Source organism: Epinephelus lanceolatus, chromosome 13 (genome assembly GCF_041903045.1).
Source record: "Epinephelus lanceolatus isolate andai-2023 chromosome 13, ASM4190304v1, whole genome shotgun sequence".
Taxonomy (NCBI): Eukaryota; Metazoa; Chordata; class Actinopteri; order Perciformes; family Serranidae; genus Epinephelus; species Epinephelus lanceolatus.
Genome location: NC_135746.1, coordinates 10,040,345 through 10,063,858, shown reverse-complemented (window position 1 = coordinate 10,063,858; position 23,514 = coordinate 10,040,345). Strand labels below are relative to the sequence as shown.

The 23,514-nt window shown below is 41.7% G+C and overlaps 1 protein-coding gene across 1 annotated transcript in view; it reads left to right on the top strand.

Moving 5' to 3' along the window:
• Positions 1 to 23,514, top strand: part of nmbr (neuromedin B receptor) — a 95,843-nt gene that overhangs the window by 27,673 nt on the left and 44,656 nt on the right. Inside the window, exons 2-3 of the mRNA XM_033649239.2 lie at positions 15,979 to 16,120; positions 18,434 to 18,649. Of these exons, the coding sequence (XP_033505130.1) occupies positions 15,979 to 16,120; positions 18,434 to 18,649 (358 nt within the window). The remainder of the gene's footprint in view (positions 1 to 15,978; positions 16,121 to 18,433; positions 18,650 to 23,514) is intronic.

The window sequence follows — 23,514 nt, the reverse complement described above, 5'->3', positions numbered from 1 at the left end:
AGACCGTGCTTTGGCGAATGGAAACCGGTGAGTGCAACAAGTCCAACTGCTCTATCTCAGCCCGTTGCTATGCGCACTATATACGTCACGCGCCAGAAGGGCAAGGAAACGAGCATGCGCAGAAAGACCGGAATGAACTTAAAGAGGAATGAGCGTATACAAGTGCGAGAAATTCTTTCATTCGGAATTAGAAACAGAATATTCCAGCCCCTTACATCGGATTGAATTTTCAATCACATTGGCCATTTTCATTCCGAATTAGGTGTTTACAAGATCACTTTTAATAGGAATGAACTTTCATTCGAAATGAAAAGGGAATTAAACTGTCCATGTAAACGCACTCATTATGTCTAAGTCAAAACCGCACCTGTGATTAAACACAGACTACAGTCACTCACATTAAGCAAAGGTTCCACTTATGTCATGCTTTTCAAAGTAAAACGATAGTAGTGATTTAGAAGTCAAAATATTACACATATACTGCACATCTTTTTACTTTGTTTTATTCTGAAAAATAGAAAATAGATTTTTTTTCTCACCCCACCCACCTGTATTTTATTTTTTCTCATGCCCGTACCTGTGAATTTATATATATCCTGTAGTGTACTTGCGGGTACCTTACCTGGTGCAGGACCTTACCTGGTGCAGGACTTCCATCCTCACTGTGTCCTCACTGCCTGGTGCTCTCAGGCCATTTATTGTCATTTATTTGGTTGTTCATATAGTTGTTGGGATGTTTTTCGTACAATACTGGGCTTTGAAAATTCCAAGTTGAAAACAACAAGTTAGCCCTGTCCTGGAGGTGTGACATCAGTTAAAACAAAAGGATTTTATTGGCCAGATCCACTGAAATTGATGTCTGCCTGAATCTTTTTCCCTGTATGAATGTTTGTAAGTGCTATATTGTAGGCAGCTGGACTTGGTTGCCTTTCTTGAAGACGTTTCGCCTCTCATCCAAGAAGCTTCTTCAGTTCTAAACGACTGGTACGAAGTCGCAGGCTTTAAAGCCTGTGAGGGTGGGAACCTTTGCAGAGTCGTAGGGGTCACGTGAGCTCTTAGTTTCAGAGTTGTTAAGGCCACCATGTGAGTTGTTAGGGTCAGGTGGGACCAGGGGTGAACGGGTGTGAAGTCCTCTGGGGAGGGATCCCAAAACTGCATTGTAGGTGGGTGATAAGATAAATTCAACGTAACCCAACTGTGGTGAGTAGTTGATATACACTATATTCTGCCACACTTGGGCTACTCTGTGATGGTAACTCTTCACAACTCTTGATGATAGGCTAAACTCTTTCTCTCATTTTACACAATGGCACTTTGACAACTGCAGCTGCAGGCGAACGTGGGCAGTACAACAGAACTGGTCATTAACACATCAAACACACCCCACACTGGACTGAACCCCCCCACCCCATCCACAGCAAGACAGTGGAACAGGTGAGGAGATCATAGACAATTAACTCTGTCATGATCAACAAATTACTGACATGCATAATTGATCCCAGCAAAAACCACATGTCATCTCTAAACTCAGAGTGCTGTCTGTTCCCTCGCCTCCTATTGTTGCGTTACAAAGGCACAATCCAACCCATCCTGCTGCTTCATCACCCTGTTAACCATCTCCAACGGAAACCTGTAGGTACTGCCTCCAAAGTCATCTGCCTTCCCACACTGGGTCTATCAGATATGAACCTCCGGCATGCCTCATTCACAATAGCAAATGACACTGATCGCCCACTCAGTCAATACTTAACATTACTCCATCTGGTTGGAGATACAGGACTCTTAAATGGAAAAGAGCTCGTTTAAGCAGAGTTTTGTTTCTTCAGCATCAGCAGCCCTCAACAATCTGCCTCACTGGCTCTGTAACGAGCTGAGATGATCATGCATTCGAGGAGATTTGAAGTGAGATTCTTTCCTAGTCTTGCTGGATATCTGACTTCAGTGTCTGAACAGTCTGGGGTTGACGCTTCATAATGTTCCACACATGTTCAGTGGGAGACAGGTGTGGACAGGATGGAGCTGAGTGTCAGGTGACACCATCAGCCAGCTTGAGTCGAGCTCAGACCGGCCAGTTCACACTGCTGACACTTTTCTCTGCAACGTTCTAAAACGGTTTTGTCTCGTCGCCGATCTTTGGTCTGAGAGCGATTTCTTTAGATAGTCTGAAGCTTTTGATGATATTATGGATTGTAGATGTGCGTTGAGAAACATTGCTCTTAAACTGTTGGACAGTTTGTCTATGCAGTTTTTGACAAAGTGCTTGTAAACTACTAAGCCATTGGAGGATGCCCTGTTAGGCTGCTCTCAGCCATAGAGTCGTCTCCTTTGGTCTGAATCAGGGACTAATTTTGTGACAAAGTTGTATAATTGTCTAGAGTTGGTTCGTGTTCTCACGGCAGCATTTACAAGAGGACCAGATCAAATGCCTTGTGTGAGAAAGCTGCTCTTGATTGGTCAGAATTTCCATGTGGGAAAAATCCAGGAAGTAAAGCAAACGTTGAAGAAGAGTACACTTGGAAGATAAATATGACACTTTCTAATGTCACAATGGAGGGACAACTACGCAGGTTGATTTTAGCGCTGCTCATCATGGACTATATTACTGTCATTGTTCATTTTAGTCAAACCATACAGTTTGAAAACGAGGCGCGGCTCCAACTAGAAAACAATGTTGTGATGCATTGGATGTGCTGAATGTGCATATTAAGGCAGTACAGGAGGAGGTGCACATTAATAATCCTCCAGGACTGTGACATGCTCATGTTTAACCCAAACAATGTGTCATGTGACTGCAGTTGGTTCACATCCAGGTCGGAACACGTTCTGACCACAAACGAACCGCACCAGAGTTTGTTTGTAACCGGACCGACACCACCTCTTCAAGAAGGTCTCGGTCCATTTGTTTTGGTGCACACCTGAGTGTGATTGCTGTGTTCACACCTGCCGCATGAACCGCACTGGGGGGGAAAAGGAACCTGAGTTCGATTGAACGGTACCAAACAGGGCAGGTGTGAAAGCAGCCTAAATCTGTTACCAGTGAACCAGTTTGTTGAGGATTTCACATCTTTCACAGTCTTTTGTTTTGTTTTGTTTTCTTACAATTTTTTGGAGCATGTTGCAGACATCAAATTCACAGTGTTTATTTTACAAAAAAACAATAAAAGTTGATCAGTTTGAACATTAAATACCTTGTTGTTGTCGTACTGTATTCAGTTTAATATAAGGTTTACAAATCTGTTCTCATTTGTTTTAAAGGCAAGGCAAGGCAAGTTTATTTGTATAGCACAATTCAACACAAGGTAATTCAAAGTGCTTTACAGAGACATTAAAAGCAACAAGACACAATTTAAAACAATAAAAACAGTCAATTAAAAAGGAAAATAGAAATAATAATAAAATACAGTAACATAAAATAAAAACAGGCTCAATACATTGAACAGTCAGGATAAGAAAAGAAGTAGAATAATAAAAGGCATAAATCAGCAGTGTGTAGTTAAAAAGTACGGGCAGTAGAATACAGCAGGTAAGTATTTAATCTAAGAGTACGCTTCAGTAAACAATAGTGTTTTTAGCCCTGATTTAAAGGAGCTGACAGTTTGAACAGACTTCAGATCTACAGGAAGTTTGTTCCTCAGGTGAGGAGCATAATAACTGAATGCTGCCTCACCTTGCTTGGTTCTTGTTCTTGGAACACACAACAAACCTGTTCCAGGTGATCTAAGGGGTCGGGATGCTTCGTAGGGAACCAGTAGATCAAGCGTGTATTTTGGTCCGAGACCATTTAGGGCTTTGTAGACCAGCAGTAAGATTTTAAAATCTATTCTTTGACTCACAGGAAGCCAGTGTCCCAACTTTTTAGCATCAGGGTGTGTGTTGTACATTTGTGTGTACTGGAGACAAATATCCCTGTGGGACAATAAATCTCAATAAAACATTGACAGAGGTTTGAATCTAACAGGTGTGCTGAATAGAAGCTTTCAGGAGGTGACGCTTTTCATTCACCTCCTAACCATGTTTTTTTTTTTTGCACGCTCAAGGTTCCATCTTTGTGTTTCTGTGTTGTATTCACTGTCCTCATGAATCATACTGGATAATGATGAGGTTACGAGTGTATGAGTATGCACACACACACACACACACACACACACACACACACACACACACAAACCGAAGGCCGTGTCACCTGCACACACACACTATTCACGACTTTGTTTCTGTGTCGTCTGAATGAAAAATGGAGATGAGCTGCTCACTCATTAGTCCATTTCCCACTTTAACAGGTGCTAATGGGATCAGAGGCCAAATCTGTGATCCAGAAACAAACAAAAAGCATAGCAGAACTTAAATTATAAAACCTTTTAAACACCTCATTCATACCAGCCATTTATCACATTATTATCAGACCTGTACGATCTATACAGTCCTGGGCAAATTCACAGAGAAGGGACTAAAGCTGCTGATAAATGCAGCTGGAGCCGAGTGGGCGACTGCTTACGCTGCTGGAACAAAAGAAATTAGGGTTTCAAAATAGAAAAGAATAAAAGAAAGGAAAGGGAAAGAAAGCAAACTGACCTTTAAAAAAAATTGAAAGGTGCGTGAGGGAGACATGGATCAAGAGAGGAAAGGTGGGGTGCCCACAGACACGGGCACTGGTTAAACACTCCCAGGAAATCATTGAAACCTAGTTTTTTAGTGTAGTTTATTTATTTTTTTTGGATGTTGGACAAAGAAAATAGAATACTTTCAAACAGAATACATTCATTTGAAAATATAAATGAAGAGAGAAAAGGAAAAAAAAAGAAAATGCAAAAGGAAATACAAATCCTATCATGATGCCCTTTTTAGAAAACTCTACAATTTTTTTTTTTTTTATAACTACTGAAGACGTAAATCTTTAACAACAAAAAAAAAGTCTTTAACAACACAAGTGTGTAGTTTCATTAGTAGTTTCCTAAAACAGCTGAAGGAGCACATTTATTGGGGACTATTTTCAGATGCAGACTGGTGCAGAGTCGCAGGCTTTAAACTCCATGTGGATGTGAACCCTTAAGCCTGATTTATGGTCCTGCGGCGTACCTACGATGTACCTACGTCGTTGCCATGACGCCGTCGTGAACCCTTCGAACCTCTCCATCACTCCATTTCATCACGGTGCAATTCACCGCCAGAGCGGTAGGGGGCTGCGTTCCTTTCCTGAATGGTTATCGTCGTCTCTAGTTGATTCTTTGTTTAGCTTCCTGCTTTTCCGGTCACAGTGAACAGTGGCAACCGAGAGAGAGAGAATCTTGCTGGATTTGGAGTTGTTGGATGTCAAAGAAAGTATGTTAATACTGCAACATCTACATCGCAACAGAAGATGTTTAAAGATGGCGGGGATGGCGCAATCTGGAAATACGGAACCGGAAATGCGTTGCTACCAAGCAAACCAATCACAGCCCTCTCAGTCTGCGCTGGGTCTGTGTCGCTTCTACATGTAGTTACTTATTTTTTGGGAGGTGCACGTCAGGCTACGCCGGGGGCTATGCCGGGGGCTACGGCAAGCCTCCTGCATAGCCACGTACCCTACAACGTTGGTACATCGTTGATTAAATGCAGGACCATAAATCAGGCTTTACAGAGTCATTATTAGTCACTAAGTTTCAGAGTTGTTAAGGTCAGATGTGAGTCATTGGCCCACCTGGCCATCTTGTGTGTCGTTAGGGTTAGATGGGTCCAGGTGTGAATGGGTGTTAGGTAGTCGATGGTCATTCCAGTTTGATGTAGAAAGCCTCTTTCAAACCATCTTCCTTCTCTGGCCAAGATGTGCACATTGCTGTCCTCTAAGAATGCCTCTTGGATGAGAGGCGAAACGTCTTCAAGAAACTCAAGCAAGTCCAGTTGCCTACAATATAGCACTTATGATTATTGTGCATCCCTAGCTTAACATGGTTGCTACCAATGGATGCCTTAGGTCCTCTGGTTTAATATAATACCTGTCGCTTCAATTTAGCTTTAAAACTGAGCCTGAAACGGCAGGTTTTATGTAGTAGTAGTACCCTGATTTTTCCCTCAGGAGCATTGCAGTGATTTAAGTCAGGAAGTAAAGTGTTGTTCTTGATCCCATTTAAGGGTCGACCATTTACCTTTTCATGGCCCCCCCTTTGGTCTTGGGCCCTTTGGGCCCTTTGGGCCCTTTGACCCCTTCTGACAGTGGGCCTGCATGAACAGTCATGTTGCTATGGATACAGCTCAGGTCCAGGTTTACTGGCAGCTGACTGATAAGAGTGGACATTGTTTTTATAAAGTTAATGGTTGTGTTTGAATCTTCCAAAGCCTCAAACAGACAGGAAATAAAAGGAAATGAAATCACGCAGTGTTTGTTTTTGTCTTCTCAAGCTAAAATAATTCATCATAAACCAACCTTGTTTAAAAGAAATGACAATTACGTCTTTGTTCTGAGGGAAACAGAATCACTGCTGGGATCAGCGGCGGTGTATTTTATGGATTTGTTTCCTCATTTTGTCGATAAACTCACTCACTCAGAAAATAACTGCTTTTGCAATTTAGTAATATAGAAATTTCTATGAGAAAGTTCAACGACATGATCTGTAGATGAGGATGGTGTGAGCTGCAAACTCATAATTTGGGGAAATTGCCATTTTTCTTTATCTCTTAAAGACATTTTAACTTTAATGAGTGCAGATTGAAACATCATTCATTATTAATAATCCAGTAATAAGTGAGACAGTGGCAACTCTTGTTCTCATTATCTGGTTTTTTTTGGGTGCTTCCAGGACATTACATCCTTACACTGACCTCGTCATATATCGACGTTTGGTCATGGACCTTCCACGTCAAGATAAGACATGCAAGGTACCCTGGGTGTGTTGGTTGACGATGTTCTTTTTCACAGGAAGTGTACAGTTTGCATACAGTCTCTTTTAAATCCTTCAACAACACACACACAAGTGCTTACGTTTAGGAAAAAAGAACAGTGTTTGGTTTTACAATCGTATGGGAAGCGAACACCGGCCTCCCAGGTGAAAGTTGGTGATTGTTGCCGACGTGAAAGGATGGCTTTTTTTGTCAGTGTCTGGCACCAGAGATCATGACCAACCGCTAGTATTCGACAACTTCCGAGTGAGACGGGGTTCTCCAGAGAGTGGAAGCTGCTATTCTCACAGTCTAACATTAGAAAACAGCTAACACAAAGTTTCTATTAGTAATTTTTGTAAGTACAGGACTGAGATGTACTGTTCCAACAAGTATGATCAATGATGAGATATCTAGCTGCTGTTTTACATTCAGTCCTGGTTCAGTCTTGGGAGGGTTGCAAATAGAAGAAGTGAAGCAGCAGTTTTATTCCAAGAGGCCTGCACCATTATTCTGAACCTTTGGACAGATGCAGACAGATGATGCTGGCCCTGGAACAGAGGTACACCGTGCAGCTTTTCAGCTCATAAATTTCTGCTCAGTCTTTACTGGTGTGTTTTGTTATTTAGGAGCATTTCGTCTTAATGTGTGAAATGGAATTTGCTTCAAAAGGTCTGTGCTTGTCCAGTTTGGTCTCTGAGGTCCAATGGAGGCAATGCTCTGTGGCACGCAACGATATTTCAGATTACAGCATTCTTCTAAATTTGTGTCAGCAGTTTGTGTTTGTCTCCTTCCTGTTTCAACATGACAAGGCCCCCGTGCACAAAACCAGCTCCTTAAAGAAACCATTTTCACAGTTTGGTGTGGAGGACGTTGACAGAGCTCTAACCCCAACGGTCCGTGTACTTCGTGGCCATTCGTTTTTCGTTTCGAAATAACAAATTAGAACACGGAAAACCAACCATTATCCGTTTTTTGTTTTGAAATGACCAAACGAAAAAGGAAAAAAAAAACGATCTGTCTCCCGTTTTTTATTTGATAATAAAGAAAAGAAAAACGGAAAACAAATCGTTATCCATTATCCGTTATCCGATTTAATTTGGGAATTTAAAAAATACCCTGTGGGAATCTTCTTTCTCTATTTTTTGTTCGTTTCTTCTCTGTGACCAGTAAGTTGCATTCATGTGGTGTTGGAATAATCGGAAAACTGACTTTCCGACTGGGAAAATACACATTACACATTACATGTCCGCAAAAAATGATATGCAATATGTAAATTAATAAAAAGTTTTATTACCATGGACCAAACGTTCCTTTTCGTCCGCCAGTTTTCTGTGAAAGTGACGTCAATTTCAGTCAAGTCGGCAACTCCTGTTCCAAAATTATCTCTGAGTTGTTTTTCCGACATGAGCAGATGTTCACGTGTATTTTCCCAGTCCGAAAGTCATTTTTCCGATTATTTTTCCGACACCACTTGAATGCAACTTACTGAAGAAGAAACGAACAAAAAATAGAGAAAGGAGTTTCCCACAGGGTTTTTTTAAATTCCCAAATTAAATCGGATAACAGATAATGGATAATGGATAACGATTCGTTTTCCATTTTTCTTTTCTTTATTATCAAATAAAAAACGGGAGACAGATCGTTTTTTTTCCTTTTTCCTTTGGTCATTTCAAAACAAAAAACGGATAATGGTTGGTTTTCTGTGTTTCAATTTGTTATTTCGAAACGAAAAACGAATGGCCGCGAAGTACATGGACCCCCAACCCCATCCAACACCTTTAGAAAGAACCGGGGTGACTGTGAGTCAGACCTGATCAACAAACATCAGTGCTGATATTGTGGTGTCTGAATGGGAGTAAATCTGTGCAGCTGGGGAGACAGAACCCAGGAGAGTGGAGTTAGAGCACATATTAACCTCCTGAGACCCCGCGTCCTCATTGAGGACATTACATTCTGGGTTTGCTGCACCTTATAACTCATTTAGCTTAACTTAGACCTGTTGTCCTCATTCATGGACTTTTTTTTGTGCCATCTAGTTCCGAAAGCACAACACATTAATCCATGTAAAAAACCATGGCCATGTCATGGATCCAGGCTCAAAAGTGGACAAGGTCCAAAACCTGATCAGGTTTGATGGTTGAAACTTGTTTATCCACGCTTAACCCTTTCAAAACGGACCTCCTGTGGAAGGCTGAGGAAGATCATTGTTTGCACGATCCTCTTGTACTGAATCTACAATAAGAACCATAACAGTTAGAGGATGCCAGAGGAACAAATGAGCACCGTTGCACTCTGCTCATAAAAATGAATGAATAATTCAAATAACCTATGGAGCATTAGGAAATCTTTTCTTTATGTCTCTACATTTAAAAACTGTGAAATTATAGTTTTCTATGTTTTTATTTGTAAAAGCTAAAAAAAAACATCCAATTTTGTATTTTTTATGACACGTTTTCAATACTTTGATTGATGACTGATGGTTTATTGACTAACATAACCTTTTAGCTGAGCTTGTACAGATTTTACGGATATAAAGCATTTGAAGATACTCAAATAAATGACATCATAATAAGCAAACATTGCAAACTAGGCAGTGGTGGACCATTTCTGTTGCAGAGTTTAAAGTGTTGATAAAGATTGTGGTTTGATATGGTAAACTGATTTGACTAATTTTAGCGATCGTAACAAGCTAAGATACTGATAATTAGGAAGTTCTCATTTGACGCCATTGGGACTTTGTTATTGTAGTATTGCAGTATTACTTTCTTTAACAAACAGCACTATCAGTAATATTAACTAGTGCAGGTGCCTCCCTGGAGTGCAGCAGGCCGCAGTGAATAAGTTGTTTCTGAAAACACCATCAAATATGTATTGAAGCAGAATATTTCATTAGATTAAAACATGTTAAGAAGCTGTGCCGGTGACACGACGCTGTACTAGCTTAAAGACATGTTAAGTTTGCAGATAGTAGCTAAATCTGTGTCAGGGATGCTTACGATCTTTGGCACAAGCGCCTCAGTTCTGACCACATCACTGTTGTGGCACAAATAACCTTAAAGCAGACCCTCTCATGTAATATTGCTTCATTACAAACTTGTGACTATTACGAATAAACCCATCATCCCCATATGAGGAAAAACTACTCGCTGTTCAAAGACAGTTTTTTACACTTATCAGGTTGTACTGATTCCAATTAGCTTTGAGAAATTAAAAACAAAAGCTCAGATCTGGACATGGCGTCTAAAGTTAAACTGTCCACATACTTTTGGCCATATACTGTACTTCAACCGAGGCTGTAAGTTTCCAGGCCCCTCCGCTTACGTTGCCACCGTTATTGCTCATTCTTGTTGTAAATCTCTGGCGACATTTGCTGCAGACTTTCGTCACAGTTTCAGTCTCACCAGCTGAAAAACACCTTCATCACTGAGTCAGCCTGGACTGTGTGTGCCAAATGTTACCGCCTGGGGACTAAATGTAAAACTCTCAGCTCCTGCATGTCATAAATAATCAATAACGACACTGCAATGATGTAAGATTCATGTGTGAGGAGTGGATGACGGAGAGTGAGGTGCAGTCCACTCTTAGGCTGAGTGAAAACCTGGACTGATCCGAACTGGCCGTGACCTTGTTTGTGTCTCTGAATAAAATACAGCAGGAAGAGAAAGACTCGTTTTTCAGGATGACTAATCAAACTGTAATCTGACAGAAGACGAGATATCCTGGTGGAAATACAAGATCCAGTCATGTAAGCGTCTCTGGAAACAGTCAGAGTTACGTAAACTCAGTTTAACATCCTGACAGTTTGATACAAACATCAGCAGGATGAAAGAGGCTCCGTATCACATTTATACACAAATTACGCTGCGGAGTGCGACAACATCTCTGCAACATGAGCATTACCGTCATAAAGTTTGCAATCAGCTGTATATTGATGTTTTTCTTCTTTCCTTCAATAACAACCATTGCTACAGAGATAAAAACAGAATAAACCAGACACCAAATGTTTTATTTACATTTCAAAAGAAGAATGAAATGATTCAGACTTCCATTTAGTCGACGCCTTCACAGTCTTTATTGAACCATAATGGTGCGCCTGGTCTCTGAATATTGAGTCAGTGTATTTTTCTTTGGGCAGTGGACTCAGTGGTTAGATTGAAGAGGTTTAAACTGGGATTTGTTTGGCTGATATTCCAACAGTGCTAATCGGAGACTAACCTTTTGTTTCTGTGGTGGAGCTTGAAGAGGAGCTTTGCTAAACTTAATTCCAGCTTGTTAGAGGAATTATTGGAACATGTTCCTGTATAAATAAAACATATTTGAGCCTAATAATTAAGATAACACAGTCCATTTAGTCTAAATTAGCCTGTCAACAATATTAATAGGTCTTAATTGTTATGATTTGGTTTAAAGCCTGGACCCAAAAGCACGACTCAGGAAACAGGTACACAGTGAATAACAAGTCTTTAATGTTCAAATGTGCAGAACAGTGCAAGGGGGAGGGGTGGAGCGTGGTCCCAGGATCCCGACGTGTTCCTTGAAGGCACCGGTGAGGAGGAGAGTGAGAGTGTCCGTGGTGTGGCGTCCGCCACGTGGTAATGGCGGCGGTGCTGCGGCACGGCGCAGTAGGTTCCGTCTTCTCGAGCGTACTCACTCCGAGGGGAAACACAGGAGAGCTGACGGCAGCAGGAAGGTCCACAGGCAGGCAGTGAAGTAGCTCACATGAGATCAAACACAGAGGAGCCAGGATACAAACTACTGCGCAGACGGATGAAACGATCTGGCGACGAGTAGGGAGGAATCCAGAGGCTTTATGGAGAGGTTGATTACTGGAGTGGATTCACCTGGCACTGCCTGTGGAAGGAAGCCACGCCCACATGCACACACACAGAACAGACAGGGGGAGAAACACAGGAGGAGTAATACAGACAGGGAATGACACACACACACATGAGGGAGAGGGAGGGGCTGTCATGATGAGGATCATGACATTAATGATGTTTATTAATATGTTTATCACAAGGTGGCTTCTCTGCATTCAGCTAATTATTATTAGCAGTGTTGAATGCAAACACATTTGTCCAAGCACTATTAAAACCTCTCTAACTCCTTTATTTGGTGATATTTTATGGTGTTTCTGTGTCATAAACAACATCAGCTATCACAATCACACCTGATTTCAATAAGGTACAATGTTTGAAGCTGGCTGAGTGTTGTTTGATCACTGATAGTACTGTTTTGAAGCAGAGTGACCGACTTGTCATTTGGAGCTCCGCCTGGATCTTTTCATGGAAAAAACACTGTAGAATGGTCATACTTTGAGCAATCCTCTTCAAATTTGAAACAAATGTTCATTGATAGTGTGCCTACAGCCCCACAGTGTCATTTACCTGCTCAGATGAAACCACAGACCGTTATTCATCCTGAAAAACATTTTTTATTTTATTTTAGGCAAAATCTTCAATTTTTTTACTGACTTCAGAGGCCCATTACTCTATCTCTGTATCACCTAGAGTGTTTCTGACACTTTCACAAGAAACTTCAGAGAGTTTTCTTTCTGGCAAGACCTCATGCATGCATGTATTCAGAGCGGTGCAGAAACTACAGTCATTTTAATTTGGGTATGTCATTTTAGGCGTTTTTGCTACAAAATGGGGGTGGAGTACAAGAGACATGTACATGTGACTTTAGAGCCACAGGTTTCCTACCTGTTTCCTTCCTGGTTGCACAGTTGTCTGCACAGTAACCTTGGCCGTCTCATTCTTGTAAACACGATATCTCAAAACACTTTTCTGGCCATAACTCAGCATCATATCTCAGGAACAGAAAGCGGAGACATTTGATCAGATACTGAATTGGTGACTCTAATCTTGAGACTGTGCTGATTGTATAGATCTTCTGTGCTGCTGGTTTGAAGATATGTGTGAAGTTAGAATTTGTAGTGTCTCTGCAGCATATCTGAGGCATTATCAGCTGTCATGGCTACGTATGACTCTAGACAGACACAGATGTTAACTGTAAATGCCACTTGACTGGTCTGCGGAGGCATACCACTGATCTTTTCCTGATCATAACCATATAATAAAGTGTTTTTTGTGCCTAAACATAGTTCGACTTATCTGCTATGTAAAATGTACAAAGGTAAGGTATCTGTGGTTTGCAGAAACGTACAATGTCAATATTTATTCTTTTATCCAGCATTTCGTCCATATACAAGACAAACCATTCATGGTCAATAACTATTTGTAAAGAGAACTCTGTACGAGCCAAAAGCATCAAAGACCATTCCAACATGGCCTCACTCTGAAGTCGTCGAATACCGGTGCTTGGTCGGTGACAAAAGAAACCCTGTCCTTTCATGTCGGCATGGAAGGATGGCTTATTATTATTGTTAAATGGTGCCCAGTGTTGTGTCAGGGGGAAACACGGCGGGACGACAGTTAAGAGGGCGGAAAGGGTGGTTGATGGGTCCAGCGACCACCAGCTCATCCGGGAGGTCGGTGTTCGCCTCCTGTAAGATTGTAAAACCAAACTCTGTTTTCTTTACGTCACTGAGGTTAAAAATCTATTTTATCTTTCTTTTCTTTGAGCCAAGACAACAGGAGTTACCAAAAACAAAAAAGAAGTTTAACCACAAACTTCCATTAAAACAGATAAAACATGAGGAGAATACTCAAGTGTCACACAGATGTGATCAAAATTTGAGTCTTCTGGCTGACTCAAGAATAACCTCCTGTGGGTTTTCCTTTTTATACTGCATGTATCCATCGATTAACTGAGCAGACGGCTGTCCCTCTGTGGTATGAATAAACCCAGCGCCCCCGCCCAGCTCAATCACTGATGTCTGTCTAATGAGGAATTTAAAATGCAGCTACACATAAAGAATAATTATGGTGAGAGTGACAGAGTTCCATTGTTTTCTGTCTTTGTCCTCCAGTCTGCAGCCGTCCGACACCTTGCTGGAGTTTCTCATTAACTAACAAAGAGCCAGGAGCCACTAATGCTGTCAAGAGAAAATTGATATCATTATTGGATGATTTATGTTTGTGTTCAGTCCAGAAAATCTCAAAGGGCTCATTTCATAATGGTTTTTACTCTTTTATTCATGGGGCAGCCTTTTGAGGTCCAATTTAATCTGTTTATTCATAGATCCATGTCCAAATGTAGTCAAACACCTCAGTGTGTGTGTGTGTGTGTGTGTGCTGGAGAATTTGGAGAAGACGTGTGTTTCTCCTGGTAGCTTTGGGAGGTGGAAGGTTGCAGGTAGGAGATGATGAGGGTGGGGCGGTGGATGGGTCACAATAAACTAGATTTGTGTGCAGGACTCTCTCTGGAGTTGCATGATTGGATCCAAACTTTGAGTGAACTTTGAGTCATTTTAAGGTTTGACCTCACCATGTCTCTTTTCATGAACGTAACCTCCGTAACTTTACATTGAGTACATAACTGTATGTTAAGGATGTAACGTCATTTTTGGGGCACATATTCGTAGGATACAAACTGTTGTGTGTTGTGTCACTTTTTTTTCTTTGGACATAATATGACTATTCTATGAGAATACATTGCAGCAATGCCCCATGGGAGGTGACGTGTCCTGTAGGAGCGTCTGTGCTCTCCAGAACTGCTGCAAGGTGTTACAGCTCAGAGTGTGTGCTTGTGGTTTTGAGGATGTTTGTACGCATGACATTAAGATGTGGAATCATACAGCAGTATTGTTCTGATATATGCTGATGATCAGATTTTATTCCTCAACAAACTGTAACAAGTCAGAAACTTGTCAACCAGCTCAGTCGCCAGGAAAAAGTGTTGGCAGTGTTCATTTCTGCAAACCACAAATAAGTGACGTGTTCCTTTCATACATGTGATATCAACGTTTGTAAAGTGACGCAGTGAATGAGCTGACTCTGTCATCAGGAGGTGGAGGGTATGGTGGATGGTGTGACACCTTGACGAGACGTTTGCAAAGCTGCAGACCGTTGTTTAAGACCAACAAACAGGGGTGCTGCCGGGGATTATTGGCCCCATTAAAAGATATCACATTTGGCCCTTAAAGGGATAGTGCACCCAAAAATAAAAATTCAGCCATTATCTACTCACCCTCATGCCTTTTAAGGCCCTTCATAATCAAGCCTCTTCGTACCTGTCTGAACTCCTACATATCTACACACCCTCATAATTATGGCAACACAGCCTCTTAAGTTGAATTAAGCCTATCAATCTTACTAATAGATCTACATAATACATAAGCATTCATTAATATATTTTAACACAAGGTGCCAAGCTGTGGGCTGTTTTTGATTATTTGGTACTTTGCTTTTATCAACAACGCTGCAAAGTTAAACAATTACCCATTCCCTTTTTGGATTTGGAATCCATAGCTAGCCCATCTAGGAAGATGCAAGATCACTTCAGCCATTGCTTGTAATTTTTTACGAGGAAATGGCGCCAGACCAGACCAGACGCAGATTTTAGTTGATGAAATGTTAAAATTTTTTTCTCGTTGTATAGGCTATGCATTTTTACATTTGAAGAATGTAAGAATCACTTTTAGCCTACAACAATCAATGAAAATTAAAATGTATAATTTTCTGTCAAAGCTACAGACGAGGGGCTAAAGAGCTGGAGGTTGCTGACTGACCCCTGTCTTACATTCTCTTCTGCAATCCAACTCACATCACCATCTACACACTTCTAGATCCTTCAGACATTCTGACCCTCACGTCTGGAACTCTCTCCAATAAGACATTCACAACATTGACTTCCTTTACTCTTCAGATCCTTCAAACTGTGCCTTGTATGGCGCCCTTGAATGCTTGAAAAGGTGTTTATAAATAAAGTGCATTATTATCATTTTTATTATTATCTGGTTATTACTCACCTGCTGCAGCAGTTCTCCAACTGACCACTACAGTACATCACAGAGCTTCAAGAACCAAGTGTATGGAGCGTACATGTCACATCCTGTGTCTGAAATATTAATTCAGGTCCATTAAAGTTAAATGACTCTCTGTTTTTCATGTTCCCTTCCTCCTGTTTGCTTTTGAGTTAAATAATGAGCCTTTGACCGTGCAGAGACCTGTTGCTCTGTGGACGTCTGATGGATGTTTGTCTCTCTGTCTCCGTCAGGTATAAGGCAATCGTGAACCCGATGGACATCCAGACGTCCAGCGCTGTCTTCTGGACCTGTCTGAAGGCTGTTTCTATCTGGCTGCTGTCCGTGCTGCTGGCTGTTCCTGAGGCCATTTTCTCTCAGGTCGTCCCCATGCAGGTAAATTACAGACACTGAGAACACAACAGATACCAACTACAACAAACACTACTGTACTACAACCTATCCACCTGTCAGAAATCTGTAAAAGAAGCAGGTCATCCTGTTTCTCCAGTGTCATTTCAGTACACCGTCATAACCACATAATTCTCTTCAAAACAACTAAATCTGTAATCAAATCTTCTCTTAACCAGCGAAATAAAGCCACCCCAGTGATCTGTGAACAATTTTTATTCTTCTTCACAACCAATATAAATGAAATAAGACTCTTGATTGGTCAAGCCACCAGTGATCCTCAAACTCCACACTACAACCCTTCTGCCATACATCAATATCAAACTGAACCCTTCATTGTGTTCTTCAGATTTTATGCCTCCTAGATTCCTTAAAGACGTTTTTAACAGTGTTGTTCCCATCATTTTATCAATTATAAATAGCTCTCTTTTCACCAGCAATGTTCCCTCCTGACTTAAGCATGCAGTAGTTCACCTACTTCTCAAGAAACCAAGCCTTGACCCTACCAATTTTAAACATCTTAGACCCATTTCTAAGGCTGCTTTCAACCCTAGAGTCGTCTCCTTTGGTCTGAATCAGGGACTCATGTTGTTCCAAAGTTGTATAATTGCCTAGAGTTGGTTCATGTTCTCACGGCAGCATTTACAAGCGGACCAGATCAAATGCCTTGTGTGAGAAAGCTGCTCTTGATTGGTCAGAATTTCCATGCAGGAAAAATCCAGGAAGTAAAGCAAACGTTGAAGAAGAGTACACTTGCAAGATAAATGTGACACTTTCTAATGTCACAATGGAGGGACAACTACGCAGGTTGATTTTAGCGCTGCTCATCGTGGACTATATTGCTGTCATTGTTCATTTTAGTCAAACCATACAGTTTGAAAACGAGGCGCGGCTCCAACTAGAAAACAATGTTTTGATGCATTGGATGTGCTGAATGTGCATATTAAGGCAGTACAGGAGGAGGTGCACATTAATAATTCTCCAGGACTGTAACATGCTCATGTTTAACCAACATAAACAATGTGTCATGTGACTGCAGTTGGTTCAGATCCAGGTCGGAACACCTTCTCACCACAAACGAACCGCACCAGAGTTTGTTTGTAACCGGACTGAGATCACCTCTTCAAGAAGGTCTCGGTCTGGTTGTTTTGGTGTGTTCACACCTGCCCAAATGAACTGCACTGAGGGGGCAAACCAACCTGAGGTTGTACAGATTTTTGGAATATGGAGCATTTGAAGATACTCCAAGAAATGACACCACAATAGGCAAAAATAACAATGTAGGCAATGTGAGACTGTTTTTCAAGTTCAAAGGGTTAAAAAGGTCCAGCTCTCTAACCGGTACAGACCATTTTAACATGGAGCACCAGAGCTTCATACTGGAGGACATAAATTCATTTTGGACTTCATTTTCAACCTCATAACAGTCTATTATAGATCTGAGAACAGTCCAGCAAACACGTCTGATGCAGGTGATGATGACGACAATGATGATGATGATGATTCTAACAGCGTCTGCTGGCAGAGTGTTCGTGACCTCCTGAACATTCACGCTGAATGTGTGCTGTCCATCACTTCCTGCTGAAGGCTCATTGCTGCTCTCAGTCGGGGTTTCCCAGCACACAGCAACCCCCCGACAGCTGTAAACTCATCCGCACTCAGATTTATGAACCACGAGCGCGTTGATTTCTCTCTGCAATCTGTTTTATGATCTTTACCAATGAGCTCTAATGTGTCCTCTCCTGTCCTCTTGTGTGTCCTCTCTTGTCCTCCTGCCTGTCCTCTTCCGTCCCTTCACTTTCTCCTCCTCTCCTCCGCTCTCTATCTCCATTCGGTCTCTTTTTTCTTTTCCTCTCTTCATCCATGCCTGTGTGTGTCATCTTGTCGTCCCTTCTTCCTTGTTTCCTTTCTTCCTCTTTATTTACTCTTCTGTTTCACTCCTCTCCTCTCTACTCTCGTCTTGTCCTCCCCTCTTTTACTTTCCTCTTCTCCCCCACTTGCTTCCATCCCCTCATTTTCTCTTCTCCGTATTCCCTCTTCATCTTTCGCTTGCTCCTTTCTTCCTACTCTTCTTCATTTCCTCTACTTGTGTCCTTACTTGCTCTCCTTGTATCCTCTCCTTGTTTCATCATTTCCTTTCCCTCCCTCCTGTACTTTTCTCTTTTCTATTATATTTCCTTGTCTCCATTGTGTCCTTGTTTCCTCCTCTTTCGTCTCCTCTCCTTGTTTCCTCCTCTTTCCTCCCTAATTCCTTGTGTCCTTGTTTTCTCCTCCTCCTCCTCCTCCTCCTCCTCCCAGGGTCACAGGGACAACACTAACGTCACCTTGGTGAACTGCGTGCCCTACCCGCTGTCCAATCAGATGCATCCTAAGATCCACTCAGTGATGATCTTCCTGGTTTACTTCCTGATCCCTCTGACCATCATCTCGGTGTATTATTACCACATCGCCCGCACGCTCATCAAGAGCGCCCACGACATGCCGGGAGAGGTCAGCGAACACACCAAGAGACAGGTGAGCGACAGATGGATGAATGAACTGATGAATGAACACATGAGCTGACAAAGTGCCACTCAGCGGGTTTTCACTTTCACCAAACAGCCGTTCATTTCACTGACAGTTTGCAGAGCAGCTGCTGTGTAAATCTGAAACAGATAAAAGTGAAACAACAAAAACAAAATGTTCGGCTCCGTCTGTGATTTGGGACTCTTGCAACAGACAAAGAATCTGGAAGTTTTTAGTTTACGGTGGATCGACTCGGACGTGAAGCTTTTTGCACCCACACCTCCACCCTGCTGCTAAAGAGGCCTGGGTAAATATTTCAGCCATGAGGGAGGTTTAGTGGAGGACTGTGTCAGCTGGAGAGAGTAATCACTTTACACCAGCTTGATCTTCACAGATGGACGAGAGGTCAGAGTGAGGAGTGGGCTGAATTATTAAAGACTCGACAGCAGCAGGTCAGATCAGGTGGATGGAGCGGCACAGCTGGGAGTGACTGCTGTGTCTCTGGGGATTACCTCCATGATAATCATGTCAGTATAATGTACAGCTCCACAGCGCAGAGACGAGTCACAGTCACCAAACTGCTGCTCCCAGCTCCCTCTTTTAACACAAGTTTTTTATTTACAGGTGTTTCTAATTTGCTGTCTTTATATTACTGCTAAGATACTTCAAATACACTCAGCACTTCCTGCTGATTTTTCACATTAATCTTGTACTCCACCCTCATTTTGTAGCAAAAACGCCTAAAATGACATACCCAAATTAAAATGACTAGCTTCTGAACCGCTCTGACTACATGCATGCATGAGGTCTTGCCAGAAAGAAAACTCTCTGAAGTTTCTTGTGAAAGTGTCAGAAACACTCTAGGTGATACAGAGACAGAGTAATGGGCCTCTGAAGTCAGTAAAAAAATTGAAGATTTTGCCGAAAATAAAATAAAATAAAAAATATGTTTCAGGATTAATAACTGTCTGTGGCTTCATCTGAGCAGGTAAATGACACTGTTGGGCTGTAGGCACACTATCAATGAACATTTGTTACAAATTTGAAGAAGACTGCTCAAAGTATGACCATTCTACAGTGTTTTTTCCATGAAAAGATCCAGGCGGAGCTCCAAATGACAAGTCGGTCACTCTGCTTCAAAACAGTACTATCAGTGATCAAACAACACTCAGCCAGCTTCAAACATTGTACCTTATTGAAATCAGGTGTGATTATGATAGCTGATGTTGTTTATGACACAGAAACACCATAAAATATCACCAAATAAAGCCATATGAAACGTGAAAGTTATGATCCCACTTTCTAGACGGTATATCTCAGCCAAAAATAGTGGTAGGAGTGAGACTCTTACCTTTTATAAAAGAGCTAAGTCCCCACTAACAGCTCCGCATAAGATCGCGAGTAATCCTTTAACTTTTCCCGTCGAAAAATGGCATGACATGACTTGTCACCACTCATCGCGATTTTGGACTTTGTATGTTTAGGCTGCTCTGGTGCGAAATCCATAAGAAATGAAAGAAAAATTATGTTATTTTTGAAAAGTCAAGAGCTTGGAAACTGTACCTTGACTTTTGACAACAGACTCAAAAAGACTCCTAATAGTAGAGGTAGTGTCTGTAGGTAAAGGTGTAGTCTTATATTAATTGTTATTATTATTCGACTTGCTCTGCTCCTTTCAGCCCATTAACTGAAGGCGTCACCCTAACAACACATAAATACTGCAGGGAAAGTCGTCTCAGTGACATCTCTGCTGCAGCCTGTGTGGCTCTGCATGTCTGAGGGGACACTTTGCAGTGAGGTTGACCTCGACAAACTCGGGGTTAATGGAGAGTCGCTGACCAACACACGGTGAATCAACTGCTGACGCTGAGAGCTGAGAGCTGAGAGAAGAGGATGGTCATCAGAGATGCTCACTGAGACATGAAAAACACACTCTGATGGTTAGTGTATGAAGTACGGACGCTTGTTCTCTACTGCAGATAACAACCTCATCTCTGTCTGTTCCATTAGCATTCATATTGACAGGAAGTAAATAGAGTAAATCCCCAAAATATCCCTGTGAGACTGTGAAGATCACTGAGAGCAACATGTCCCAATGAGAGATGGTTTGGTCTGTAGGTCTTTTCCTGGTTTGGTTTGGCCCACTAAGCTCCAGTAAAAGGAAATCTTAATGCTGCAGCATATCATGAGATTTTACACAGTCGTGTTCCTCTAACTTTGTGGCTGCTGTTTAAAGGAGAGCTTTTCCTGTTTAAATGACAGACTGTAAATGAGACCCCGAATCATTTGGCACTAATTGACCTATGGCTAAGCCCCGCCCTCAAACGCGATGAGCCAATCACAGTGTGTATAGCCATTCCCATACACTTGGACATTCTTTCAAAATAAAAGCACTACGTCGGTACAACAGATTGTTTTTCTGATGCTGCCAGGTGCCATTACACAATAATGCCAACCAGCTGCATACCACGGCAACATGAAAGGACAGGAAGGAAGTAACTGACCAAACGCCAGTTCTCCACAACTTTGGCGTCAGAATGCGTTGGCTAAGCTATTACAATTGATCTATCGCTAAGTCCCGCCCTCAAATGCGATGAGCCAATCACAGTGCGTATAGCCATTCCCATACACTCGGACATTCTCTGCCTGGACGTCCATTGAAATGCATTACAGAAAGTCAGTTTTGTTCGGTTTTATGAGCTTTTTCTGAGTTTTGAAGTTTAGAAATGGTCAAACAGTGTGCATGGGGTACATGCACCTCCGACACAAGGTATCCTGAGAGGCTGGGCGACGAGGTGTATTTTTTACACTTTAAACCACATCTCAACCAAGAAAAGTGTCTCCTTTGGATAAAGTTGTGTGGTAACGTTAGACCACAACATCAACTCAACGTGAATAAGATTAACAATGATGTCTACATCTGTTCTAAGGTAAGTCAACATCGTGTTTGAGGCAACATATTGTCACTTTGCTGGAAAGAAATATAAAGTTATCTTTAACATCTCTAGCTAACGTTAGCTAAAGTTAGCCTAACGTTAGCTCCTAGCTGCGTTGTTCATCATGTCGCCTTGTTTGCTGGGAGTTCATTAGCCTATTTTGTTCTAGTTTTGTACTTTGGTGATTGTACATCATTGTTAGCTGTTGTCCAAAGAGCTCTAGTTAAGCTAACGTTAACTTCTGGAGCTTAGCTTCATTAACTTATCTGTAATGGCAGAGATAACAAAGGTTGGCAAACGTTATGCTGAATGATTCAGTGTAAATACTGTAGCACCAAACTAACGGAGAGACACTCTTGGTAAAGATGGTAAAAAGGCCGTTATCCTTTTCTCATATTCTGAGCCAAAAACCTTAACTTCAGTGGCACTTTAACTTGTTGTCTTTGATGGTGACGGCAACGAGATGCGGTTCACAAGCGTACACTGTGACCTGTAAATTTTGGCTTGTAATTTAAGCTTTTCATCGAGCTTCTCAACAATAAAATGATGAATATATCCCTCCAATGCGTAGTTTAGGCCCTTTTGGTTACTTCTCAATGACATCTGATCATTATGTCCCCAAAAATCATCAATTGCCTCCTGTGAAATGCCGTGTACTGTGACACCTGCCATAGCGCCGGTCACTGAATGTTGATAGTTTGTCCGAGTGAGTGGAGGGGGGCGTGGCTTAGCCATAGGTCAATTGCAGGTAAAAAGGAGTCAGTCTTTATTACATGCTCACAGGCAAATATATACAGTTAACATATACATGAAGAGTAAAGCTTCCAATAATGAATGATCGATCTATATATATATACACACACATTTGAGTAAATGGAGCAAATATGTCAAAGAAATCCCTCTGAAACTGCTTTCAAACACAGCACAGCTATTTGTAAGCAATTTGTTTCTAATATGTTCCATACTACAAAATCATTTCCAGGAAACTTTCAACAAATTAAAGAATAAATTGTTTGGAAATGACAGAGCCAGAAAGTAAAGTGTTAAATGAAGGTTTTCTCAGTTTGATGTGGAAGAACTTGACTTCAGTCACCCTCCTTATTTATATATCCATCTGAAAAATGCTGGAAGCCATAGTCTGCACTCTGTGACATATTCACAAGACCTGTTCTTGCCATTTGTTCCTAACATTTGTCTTGAAATAGGAAAAAGGGTTAGCTTGGATTCTGCTGCACGCTGATTTGGGAATTATAGGATTATAAATTGTAGATGTTATGACTGAATATCTGCCTCCATCTGATCCAGGATGTGTTGACCTGACTTGTGATTGTGACTTGTGAGGGAGATTTTTAATCACAGTGAGGCCTTTTCTGGTTAAAAAAGCTTTTATACCTCTGGTACAAACTGGACTGTGAGCCAGACGTGATCACCAACGTCACTGTTGGACCTCACTGACGCTGTGCGGTCTGAATGGGGTCAAATCTCTGCAGCTGGTTCAACATGTGGAAGAAAGACTGCAGAGTGGAGGCTCTCAGAGCAGCAGCACGTGGTTTTGGATTAGGAACCTTTAAAACAGGTCACGGTAAAAAGATAGGAACATATCCTGCCCGACATGTACAGAAACAAATCCAATGTTAATCGTCTCCTCCCTTCTTCTGTCCTCCTCCCTCGACATCATGTCTGTGTGGCGTCTGATTCATCTCATCACAGTTAAATCCCTCTGTCTCCTCGTGGGGCAGCGATACTATCAGTACTTTCTTAAATGATAAAAGCTTCATCACTCGTCGATCAGTATCTTCACATCTGTGGAGGTTGGAAGCCAATTGCTCCATTAACTGCAGACGCCCACATCAATACCAAACACGCCCACTGTCTTATCTGAGAGCGCAGCTAATTCATTATGTTAGCAGAGATAAGACATGCATCAGAGCGAGCCCA